Source organism: Heterodontus francisci, chromosome 43, assembly GCF_036365525.1.
Source record: "Heterodontus francisci isolate sHetFra1 chromosome 43, sHetFra1.hap1, whole genome shotgun sequence".
Lineage (NCBI taxonomy): Eukaryota > Metazoa > Chordata > Chondrichthyes > Heterodontiformes > Heterodontidae > Heterodontus > Heterodontus francisci.
This window is the reverse complement of record NC_090413.1, coordinates 30,808,163-30,820,409: the sequence shown is the minus strand read 5'-3', so window position 1 is coordinate 30,820,409 and position 12,247 is coordinate 30,808,163. Positions and strand designations below refer to the sequence as shown.

Sequence of the window (12,247 nt, the reverse complement as noted above, 5' to 3'; positions counted from 1 at the left end):
AAATGTAGCTGGTCTGATTAGTAAGTTTCCGGACGACACAAAGGTTGGTGGAGTTGTGGATAGTGATGAGGATTGTCAGAGGATACAGATCGGTTGGAGACTTGGGCGGAGAAATGGCAGGTGGAGTTTAATCCAGACAAATGTGGGGTAATGCATTTTGGAAGATCTAATACAGGTGGGAAGTATACAGTAAATGGCAGAACCCTTAGGGGTATTGACAGGCAGACAGATCTGGGCTTACAGGTCCACAGGTCTCTGAAAGTGGCAACGCAGGTGGATAAGGTAGTCAAGAAGGCATACTTGCCTTAATCGGTCAGGGCACCGAGTACAAAAATTGGCACGTCAGTCTGCAGCTGGACAGAATTTTAGTTAGGCCACACTTAGAATACTGCGTGCAATTTTGGTCGCCACACTACCAGAAGGACGTGGAGGCTTTGGAGAGGGTACCAAAGAGGTTTAGTTTAGTTTAGTTTAGAGATACAGCACTGAAACAGGCCCTTCGTTTACTTGGATGTTGCCTGGTCTGGAGGGTATTAGCAATGAGGAGAGGTTGGATAAACTCGGATTGTTTTCACTGGAACGACGGAGGTGGAGGGGCGACATGATAGAGGTTTTCAAAGTTATGAGCAGCATGGACAGAGTGGATAGTCAGAAGCTTGTTCCCAGGTTGGAAGAGTCAGTTACTAGGGGACATAGGTTTAAGGTGCGAGGGGCAAAGTTTAGAGGGGATGTGCGAGGCAAGTTCTTTACACAGAGGGTGGTGAGTGCCTGGAACTTGCTGCCGGGGGAGGTGGTGGAAGCAGGTACGATAGCGACGTTTAAGAGGCATCTTGACAAATACATGAATAGAACAAAGAACAAAGAAAATTACAGCACAGGAACAGGCCCTTCGGCCCTCCAAGCCTACGCCGATCCAAATCCTCTATCTAAACCTGTCGCCTATTTTCTAAGGGTCTGTATCTCTTTACTTCCTGCCCATTCATGTATCTGTCTAGATACATCTTAAAAGATGCTATCGTGCCCGCGTCTACCACCTCCGCTGGTAATGCGTTCCATGCACCCACCACCCTCTGCGTAAAGAACTTTCCACGCATATCCTCCCTAAACTTTTCCCCTTTCACTTTGAACTCGTGTCCCCTTGTAATTGAATCCCCCACTCTGGGAAAAAGCTTCTTGCTATCCACTCTGTCTATACCTCTCATGATTTTGTACACCTCAATCAGGTCCCCCCCTCAACCTCCGTCTTTCTAATGAAAATAATCCTAATCTACTCAACCTCTCTTCATAGCTAGCGCCCTCCATACCAGGCAACATCCTGGTGAACCTCCTCTGCACCCTCTCCAAAGCATCCACATCCTTTTGGTAATGTGGCGACTAGAACTGCACGCAGTATTCCAAATGTGGCCGAACCAAAGTCCTACACAACTGTAACATGACCTGCCAACTCTTGTACTCAATACCCCATCCGATGAAGGAAAGCATGCCTTCTTGACCACTCTATTGACCTGCGTTGCCACCTTCAGGGAACAATGGACCTGAACACCCAAATCTCTCTGTACATCAATTTTCCCCAGGACTTTTCCATTTACTGCATAGTTCACTCTTGAATCGGATCTTCCAAAATGCATCACCTCGCATTTGCCCTGATTGAACTCCATCTGCCATTTCTCTGCCCAACTCTCCAGTCTATTTATATTCTGCTGTATTCTCTGACAGTCCCCTTCACTATCTGCTACTCCACCAATCTTAGTGTCGTCTGCAAACTTGCTAATCAGACCACCTATACTTTCCTCCAAATCATTTATGTATATCACAAACAGTGGTCCCAGCACGGATCCCTGTGGAACAGGGCGGCACAGTGGCGCAGTGGTTAGCACCGCAGCCTCACAGCTCCAGCGACCCGGGTTCAATTCTGGGTACTGCCTGTGTGGAGTTTGCAAGTTCTCCCTGTGTCTGCGTGGGTTTCCTCCGGGTGCTCCGGTTTCCTCCCACATGCCAAAGACTTGCTGCTTGATAGGTTAATTGGTCATTATAAATTGCCCCTAGTATAGGTAGGTGGTAGGGAAATGTGGGGACAGGTAGGAATATGGAATTAGTGTAGGATTAGTATAAATGGGTGGTTGATGGTCGGCACAGACTCGGTGGGCCGAAGGGCCTGTTTCAGTGCTGTATCTCTAAACTAAACTAAACTACTGGTCACATGTCTCCATTTTGAGAAACTCCCTTCCACTGCTACTCTCTGTCTCCTGTTGCCCAGCCAGTTCTTTATCCATCTAGCTAGTACACCTTGGAGAAAGTGAAGGCGCATGGGGTCCATCAGCCTACCATGGGGAACCTTATCAAACGCCTTACTGAAGTCCATGTATATGACATCTACAGCCCTTCCCTCATCAATCAACTTTGTCACTTCCTCAAAGAATTCTATTAAGTTGGTAAGACATGACCTTCCCTGCACAAAACCATGTTGCCTATCACTGATAAGCCCATTTTCTTCCAAATGGGAATAGATTCTATCCCTCAGTATCTTCTCCAGCAGCTTCCCTACCACTGACGTCAGGCTCACCGGTCTATAATTACCTGGATTTTCCCTGCTACCCTTCTTAAGCAAGGGGACAACATTAGCAATTCTCCAGTCCTCCGGGACCTCACCCGTGTTTAAGGATGTTGCAAAGATATCTGTTAAGGCCCCAACTATTTCCTCTCTCGCTTCCCACAGTAACCTGAGATAGATCCCATCCGGACCTGGGGACTTGTCCACCTTAATGCCTTTTAGAATACCCAACACTTCCTCCCTCCTTATGCCGACTTGACCTAGAGTAATCAAACATCTGTCCCTAACCTCAACATCCGTCATGTCCCTCTCCTCGGTGAATACCGATGCAAAGTACTCGTTTAGAATCTCACCCATTTTCTCTGACTCCACGCATAACTTTCTTCCTTTGTCCTTGAGTGGGCCAATCCTTTCTCTAGTTACCCTCTTGCTCCTTATATATGAATAAAAGGCTTTGGGATTTTCCTTAACCCTGTTTGCTAAAGATATTTCATGACCCCTTTTAGCCCTCTTAATTCCTCGTTTCAGATTGCGCCTACAATCCCGATATTCTTTCAAAGTTTCGTCTTTCTTCAGCCGCCTAGACCTTATGTGTGCTTCCTTTTTCCTCTTAGCTAGTCTCACAATTTCACCTGTCATCCATGGTTCCCTAATCTTGCCATTTCTACCCCTCATTTTCACAGGAACATCTCTCCTGCACGCTAATCAACCTCTCTTTAAAAGCCTCCCACATATCAAAAGTGGATTTACCTTCAAACAGCTGCTCCCAATCTACATTCCCCAGCTCCTGCCGAATTTTGGTATAGTTGGCCTTCCCCCAATTTAGCACTCTTCCTTTAGGACCACTCTCGTCTTTGTCCATGAGTATTCTAAAACTTACGGAATTGTGATCACTATTCCCAAAGTAGTCCCCTACTGAAACGTCAACCACCTGGCCCGGCTCATTTCCCAACACCAGGTCCAGTATGGCCCCTTCCCGAGTTGGACTATTTACATACTGCTCTAGAAAACCCTCCTGGATGCTCCTGACAAATTCTGCTCCATCTAGACCTCTAACATTAAGTGAATCCCAGTCAATGTTGGGAAAATTAAAATCTCCTATCACCACCACCCTGTTGCTCCTACAGCTTTCCATAATCGGTTTACGTATTTGTACCTCTATCTCACGCTCGCTGTTGGGAGGCCTGTAGTACAGCCCCAACATTGTTACCGCACCCTTCCTATTTGAGTTCTGCCCATATTGCCTGACAGCTTGAGTCCTCCATAGTGCCCGCCTTCAGCACAGCTGTGATATCCTCTTTGACCAGTAATGCAACTCCTCCACCCCTTTTACCTCCCTCTCTATCCCGCCTGAAGCATCGGTATCCTGGGATATTTAGTTGCCAATCATGCCCTTCCCTTAACCAAGTCTCAGTAATAGCAATAACATCATACTCCCAGGTACTAATCCAAGCCCTAAGTTCATCTGCCTTACCTACTACACTTCTTGCATTAAAACAAATACACCTCAGACCACCAGTCCCTTTGCTTTCATCATCTGCTCCCTGCCTACTCTTTCCTTTAGTCACGCTGACTTCATTATCTTACAGGCTTTAGCTACTACATCCTTACTCTCCACTGACCTCATTTGGTTCCCATCCCCCTGCCACATTAGTTTAAACCCTCCCCAACAGCGTTAGCAAAAGCACCCCCAAGGACATTGGTTCCAGTCCGGCCCAGGTGTAGACTGTCCAATTTGTAATAGTCCCACCTCCCCCAGAACCGGTCCCAATGTCCCAAAAATCTGAACCCCTCCCTCCTGCACCATCTCTCAAGCCACGCATTCATCCTGACTATTCTTTCATTTCTACTCTGACTATCACGTGGCACTGGTAGCAATCCTGAGATTACTACCTCTGAGGTCCTACTTTTTAACTTGGCTCCTAACTCCCTAAATTCTGCTTGTAGGACCTCATCCCGTTTTTTACCTACATCATTGGTGCCTATGTGCACAACGACAACTGGCTGTTCACCCTCCCCCTTCAGAATGTTCTGCAGCCGATCTGAGACATCCCTGACCCGTGCACCTGGGAGGCAACATACCATTCGGGAGTCTCGTTATCGACCACAGAACCGCCTATCTACTCCCCTTACAATCGAATCCCCTATGACTATAGCCCTTCCACTCTTTTTCCCGCCCTTCTGAACAGCAGAGCCAGCCACGGTGCCATGAACCTGGCTACTGCTGCCTTCCCCTGGTGAGCCATCTCCCTCAACAGTATCCAAAACGGTATACCTGTTGTGGAGGGAGATGACCGCAGGGGACACCTGCGCTGCCTTCCTGCTCTTTCTCTGCCTTTTGGTCACCCATTCCCTTTCTCCCTCAGGAATCCTAATCTGCGGTGTGACCAATTCACTAAACGTGCTATCCACGACCTCCTCAGCATCGCGGATGCTCCAAAGTGAGTCCATCCGCAGCTCCAGAGCCGTCATGCGGTCTAACAAGAGCTGCAGCTGGACACACTTCCTGCACGTGAATAGAATGGGAATAGAGGGATACGGTCCCCGGAAGCGCAGAAGGTTTTAGTTTAGACAAGCATCAAGATCGGCGCAGACTTGGAGGGCCGAATGCCTGTTCCTGTGCTGTACTGTACTGTTCTTTGTTGTTTTGAAATAGTGCCACAAGATCCTTTACATCCACCTGAGGGGGGCAGTCAGGGCAGTCAGGACTTCTGTTTAACGTCTCATCTGACTGACTAATCCACATCAGGGACACGCAAAAGGCACTTGAAGTGAAACAAGACTTTGAAGTAGTTTCAACATTGTGAGGTACTATATAAATGCAAGTTGTTTAAAAATACTGCATTAAAATTGGGCTCTCCCAATACACTGGTTCCAATTTTTCTTTAAAAAAAAAAGTATTTTGTACAGAAAATAATTGCCTAGCCTTTCCTTATCCTTTCAAGACCAAGTTTAAGCATGCAAGCAATATGGAGACACCAAATTAGAAAACAGAGAATCAAATTGTAGTGAATATAATTTCAGAAGTCTACATTTGTAGAAGTGGTTACAGCATGAATACAGATTGATCACAAGTTAAGAGAGCTAATATTTGTCATCAAAGAGTTTTTGCTTCTGCACATATCTACCAATTCAACGATAAAAATAAAATGGCATACATGGTAAAGTTGTCATGGTCTTCTGGTCTGTGAAAGAAAAAAGAAAAACAACAGGTCACTATAGAAATGCATGCACCAGGCAATGCCATCCATGCCTTAGTTAACAGTCTCAACCATCCCACCTAACTTTAGGTAAGCAATACTTATATCCAAGTAATTTCAATTTATTCATAGCTCTGTACCTAAAGGATAAATCACACTCACCCTAGAGACAAAAGCACATGAGGATACCCTAGAATTTTCTCACTAACAAAAGTTACATGCAATATATATGTACTAAAGATGCAGGTACTGCAATGTTTGCTGAGAATAGGAATATTTACAATAGGGTAGCAGAGTTGCTAATACATTGGGTTTTATTCAAAGCCAATTTTGAAAGTCCGAGGTTCAAATTAATGGCCAACTTAAATCTCCCATTTTCAGTGCATCACATTTAGATCAATAAAGACTGTACCCAACTTTAAAAAAGGCAGTTTGAGCGAATCGTTTAGCCCATGCCAAAACTGCAGCTTTCATCATACTCTGGTACCAGCTTCCTGTTCGAGTTTTGAGAAAAGTCGCTACTTTTTTGGGAGCGGGTCACAAAAGCAGCCAGTCTGGTAACACTACTGATGGATGGTCTACATTTCATATAAATAGTAAAGCGGTAGTCAAAGGAAGGGTGGGGCTGATTAGGGACCAAAAACAAGAGCTTCGTGTGGAGGAAGTGGGCATGACTGAGGTACTAAATGAGTACTTTGCATCTGCCTTTGGTGGAGAAAAGGATGCTTACAATGTTGCAGGAAAGAGGGCAATAAAGATATTGGATAGGATAAAAATAGAGATACTTCAAAAAAGATTGGTATAATCATGTCGAAGTCACCTGGTCTGGATGGAATGCATCCTATGTTGCTACGAGAAGTAAGGGTGGCAACAGCAAAAAAGGTCTGACCACAATCTTCCAATCCTCCCTGGATATCCTCCAGGAGGACTAGGACTGCAAATGATACAGCCATTCAAAAAAAGGGAAGGGATTACAGGCTAGTCAGCCCAACAGTGGCGATGGGGAAACCTTTAGAGACAACAATCCGGGACAAAATTAACTGACACTTGGAAAAATAAATTAGAAGTCAGCACAGGTTTGTTAAAACCAAATAGTTTTTGACAAACTTAATGGAGCTCTTTGATGAAGTTGAGAGAGGGGGTTGTTGAGGGTAGAGCAATTGATGTGCATACAGACTTTCAAAAGGTGTTTGATAAAGTATACGAAAATTATTAGCAAAATTAAAGCCGAGGAGATTAAAGAGACAGCAGCAGCACGAATACAAAATTGGCTAAGCGACAGAAAGCAGAGAGAAGTGGTGAATGATTCTTTTTCCAGAATAGAGGGAGGTATAAAATGATGTTCTGCAAGGATTGATACTAGACCACTGCAGTTTTTGATACATACAGGGCATAATTTCAAAGTCTGCAGATGACACAAAACTTGGAAATGCAGTAAACAATGAGGACAGTTAACGGGCTTCAGGAACAGAGATTGACAAAATGGGCAGACACATGGCCGATAAAATGTAATGCAGAGAATCATACTTTTTGGTCGGAAAACGAGGAGACAATATTAATTAACAAAGTGATTGATGATAACGCTACGTCATCAGAATGCGCCGCGGTGCGCACATGGTCTCGGGCCCTCTGCGCATGCGCTGCGGTCCGGATTGCCAGGACCAGTTTGCGTATGCACAGACGACGTCATCGCGTAATGTCATTTTCCTCGGGGAACACGCCAGGTTGGCCTTTGCGCATGCGCAAACTGGTCCTGGCAATCCGGAGGGGGAGCGGGGGGGGGGGGGGGTTAAAAGGAGGGAGGAAGGGAGGGAAGTCGGGAGGGGAAGGGAGGGAGGTCGGGAGGGGAAGGGAGGGAGGTCGGGAGGGGAAGGGAGGGAGGTCGGGAGGGGGAACGGGGGTAGCAGCGGAGCAGAAGGGGAGTGCCTTTTTCTGTGCATGCGCCATTAACACAAGGACTGGCTGATAAGATGGAGCCAATTAATTTGCCCAACAATTGCCCGGAAGCACCTTCGGTTGGAGGTGGCCACGCGCTGGCCATCAGTCGCGTGCCACAATCCATGGATCCTGAGAGTTTCACCCCCTGGCCTAATGATCTGATGGACCATACATACGCCTGCCTGTTCAAAGCTCCACTTCCCCCACCTGCGGTACCCTCTCCTTGCTGTTCAGTTACACAGTCACCTGTTCCTGCACCCATCCAAGCAGTGCACGTGGACACACAGCCACATGTTTCCCCATCCGCCTTTGAAACAACCATGCAGAGCCTTGTGAGACTCCGCAATTGCCAGCTGCTGCCTGTCAAGCAGAGAAGGCGTCCAAAGGGGTCAAGCACTTGGGGAACATTCAGCAAGAAGAGACTGAGCACTAAAAGAAACAAGCATGCCGTGTCCAGTGGTAGCACAAATGTGAATGCTCTTGCTGCGTACACAACTGGTGAGGTGGGAGTGCAGCCACACCATTCTCCATCCTCAGTGTTGCTTTAAGGCAAAGGTAGATAAGAGTGAAAGAAATGGAAGATGATGCTGATAGTAGTAGGCAGGATTAAATGGGAATGGATGGGAAGACGCACGAGTAGCATAACCACTAGCAGGGAACAGCTGGGCTAAATGGCCTGCTTTATGTTCATAGTCCAAAAGAAATGTGCTTCTTTTTCCAGCACCCTCACATCATTCATGTTTTCCGAGAGCAGCATTGAACCATCATGAGATAGGGGCAGTTACATCATCCTGACTCCTACAGCTGAGGTGGGTACTAAGTGATTCATTGGCCTATACTGCAGAGCATAAAGCATGCGCAACAGTAATTTCATTGGAGGGAGGGAAGCTCTGACACTGATGTTCTTTCATTATTTCCTTTCGTGTAAAATGTGCCCTTGAGAAAACAATCCTCGACACTTAAGGACAGCATTCCAGCAAAGGAGGCAGTGCAGGAGATGACGCAAGGATGTGCTGATTCCTGCATCTGAGGTGGGTAATAAGTGCTTCATTGGCGACGCTATCAATTGGTGCCTTCACTGCAGAACTTAAAAAGGTGTGCGCAACAGTAATTTCAGTGGATGGAGGGAGGCAAGCTCTGACTCTGATTTGCTTTTCTTCTTTTCATGTAAAACATGCCGTCGAGAAAACAATCCTCGAGACTTACGGTCAGCATTCAAGCAACGAAGGCAACTGGATCATGCTGCGGAGCTCATCACGATGTGGAAAGGAACATTGCATTTATGGATGAATTGGGAATGCACATTGGGATGCGCTTGGGGAACATTCACCAAGAATAGACTGAGCTCAGACTCTTATGACTTTGCCTTCTTCACATGGACAATACAGTAGTGGAATAGAGAGCCAAGCGTTCATTCACCACAAGGCTCTCCAGGAACAATCTCTTTAGCTGTGCATAGCAGAGACTCGGCCTGTCTGTCTAACGGGAATGCTGGACACAACACTCATGTATCCATGCACAGCAGTTCCTCGGATACTTAATGAACTTAATAAAACTTTTCAATAATTAACCCCAGAATTGTTGAGGCTTTGTTTTGCATGCTATTTCCCCGACTTTGCAACTGCACTTCAGATATTCAACTATGGTGGAGGTAGAGGGGTAAAGGGGGGGTGGGTGAAGAGGGGGAGGGCTGGGTGAAGAGGGGGATACAGGGGTGGGGAGAGCGGGGAGGGGTGGGGAGAGGGGTGGGGAGAGGGAGCATGCAAAATGCAGGGACCAGACAGTTGCAATGCCTGAAGTACTGTGGAGAAGTAGAGAAAGCAACTGGGTAGGGGAGAAAGCAACTGGATTGGGCATCCGCAGCTGGAGGGAACGGCTGAATGGAGGGGGCCGGAAGCGAGAGGCCGTAGAGTGCCGCGGGGAGCGAGCGTGCGAAGACCTTGGTGTCACCGGGTCCAGGGACTGGCCAGTAAGTCTTTTGCTGTTGTGTTTATGGCGCATGCACAGAAAAAGGCACTCCTCTTCCGTTCCGCTGCTCCCCCCCCCCCCCCCACTCTCTCCCCTTCTTCCCCCCCAACTCTCTCCCCTCCTCCCCCCACCCCACTCTCTTTCTCTCCCCCCCCCCCCCGCCCCCACTCTCTCCCCTCCTCTCTTCCCCCCCCCCCACTGGCACCGCTACCGCTGGTCTCCCCGCGCTGCTCTCCCCGCCCACTCCTCTCTCACTCCGGCCATTATATTCTGCCACGTGTTTGTTAGGTTTCATCTCTGATTTTTTGAGCAGCGCCATCTTTAGTCCTGGCAGCTGCTACAGTCGCAGGCTGTGACGTTTTCGTGGCACATGCTGTATCTGCGCATGTGCCAAAACAGCGCCACCTACCGATCGCGTTGTCAACAATTGCGGTCATTAATTAAATGGTACAATTTTAAAGTGGTGGATGAAAAAAGGGCCCTGTGGGTGTCTGTACACAAATCTTTGAAGGTGATAGAAGTTCAGAAGGCTGCTAAAAAGCATATGGGACCCTTAGCTTTACTAGTGAAGGTATAGCACACAAAAGCAATGAAGTTATGCTAAACTTTTATAAGACATTGGTTAGGCGTCAGCTGGAGCTTTGAGTTCAATAGTTTGGATTCTGCAAGGGCCACTCAGCTCCAAACCACATTACAGTATCGGTCCAAATGTGGACAAAGGGTTCAATTCCAAGTGAGGCGAGAGGGATTGCTCTTGACATCAAGGCAGCATTTGACCACGTGTGCATTAAGGAACCCTTGAAAAACTGAAGTCAATGGGAATCGGGGTGGGGGGGGGGCACCCTCCACCTGACTGGAGTCATACCTAGTACAAAGGACGATGTTTGTGATTGAAGGCCAATTATCTCAACCCCAGGACATCACTGTCAGAGTTCCTCAGGGCAGTGTGCTAGGCCCAACCATCTTCTATTCTTCATCATCAATGACCTGCCTCCCATCATAAAGGTCAGAATTGCGCATGTTCACCGATGATTGCACAGCACTATATAAATAAGTAGTTGTTGAGTTCCATTCACAACTCAGATAATGAAACAGTCCGTGCCCACATGCAGAAAGACCTAGGCAACATCCAGGCTTGGGCTGATAAGTTATAAGTAATATTCATGCCACACATGTGCCAGGCAATAACCACCTTGCCTTCATGCTCAATAACATTCCCATCACCAAAGCCCCCACCATCATCTTGGGGGTCACCACTGACCAGAAGCTCAACTAGACCAACCACATATACTGTGACTACAAGAGCAGGTCAGAGGTGTTAATTGTGTGCTTATAGGCAGGTGAAGGGAGTTAATTGGGGTTGTAGTTGAGCACTTAAAAGCAGACAGTGGAACTGGGAGAGGGATTTCTGTGAAGTGCTACATGTTTGTAATCCTTTTATTCTGCACCATAAATGTGAAACAATAAATATAGGCTCCAGCCTTATCCTTCTATAACAAGTTTACTGGAGTTTTAACAAGAGGCTGGGTATTCTGCAAAAGGTAAATCATTTCCCCAAAGCCTTTCCACAATCTACAACGCACAAGTCAGGAGTGTGATGGAAAACTGTCCACTTGCCTGGATGAGTGCAGCTCCAACAATACTCAAGCTAATCATCCAGGACAAAGCAGCACATGATCAGCACCTGATCCATCACCTTAACATTCACACCCTCCATCACTGGCGCACCATGGCTGCAGTGTGTACCATCGACAAGACGCACTGCAGCAACTCACTAAGGCTTCTTCGACCTCCCAAACCCACAAGCTCTACTGTCTAGAAGGACAGTGGCAGCAGGCAAATGGGATCACCACCTCCAAGTTCCCCTGCAAGTCACACACCATCCCAACTTGGAAATGTATCACCGGTCCTTCATCACTGCTCGGTCAAAATCCTGGAATGCTCTACCTCACAGTACCATGGGAGTACCTTTACAACATAGACTGCAGTGGATCAGGGAGGCAACTCAGCAACAGCTTCTCAAGAGCAATTAAGGATGGGCAATAAATGCTGGCCTTTCTAGCAATGCCCACATCTCGAACGAATAAATAAAATTCTGGGCACCATATTTTAGCAAGAACGTCAAGACCTTAGAGAAGTTGCAGAGGTGATTTAGTAGAATGGTACTAGGGTTTAGGGACTTCAGTTATTTGGAGAATCTGGAGTTGTTCTCCTTACAGTAGAGGAGAAGAGGAGATTTCATCGGTTTTGACAAGTGTAAATAAGGAGAAACTGTTTACAGTGGCAGAAGGGCCGATTACTAGAGGCCACAGACTTAAGGGGATCGTCAAAATAACCAGATGACATGAGGAAACTCCTTTTAAAATGCAGCAAGTTGTGATCTGGAATGCAATGCCTGAAAGGGTGGAGGAAGCAGATAGATTAGCAACTTTGAAAGGGGAAATTGGATAAATACTAGAAGGGAAAAAATTTGCAGGGTCATGGGCAAAGAGCAGGGAGTGGGACTAATTATATAGCTCCACCAAAAAGCTGGCACAGGTAGGATGGATCAAATGGCCTCCTTCTATACTGTTTCATGCTATGATTTGAA

The 12,247-nt window shown here is 46.9% G+C and overlaps 1 protein-coding gene across 6 annotated transcripts in view; it reads right to left on the bottom strand.

The window, feature by feature from the left end:
* The window catches only part of ilf3b (interleukin enhancer binding factor 3b), a 74,060-nt gene that overhangs the window by 35,507 nt on the left and 26,306 nt on the right, over positions 1-12,247 (bottom strand). For all 6 annotated transcript variants that reach the window (XR_010970968.1, XM_068021351.1, XM_068021352.1 and 3 more), the window contains one exon: positions 5,710-5,736. Coding sequence is in view for 5 of the 6 variants with exons in the window: in XM_068021351.1 (XP_067877452.1) it covers positions 5,710-5,736 (27 nt within the window). In the remaining variant the exon portion in view is untranslated. The remainder of the gene's footprint in view (positions 1-5,709; positions 5,737-12,247) is intronic.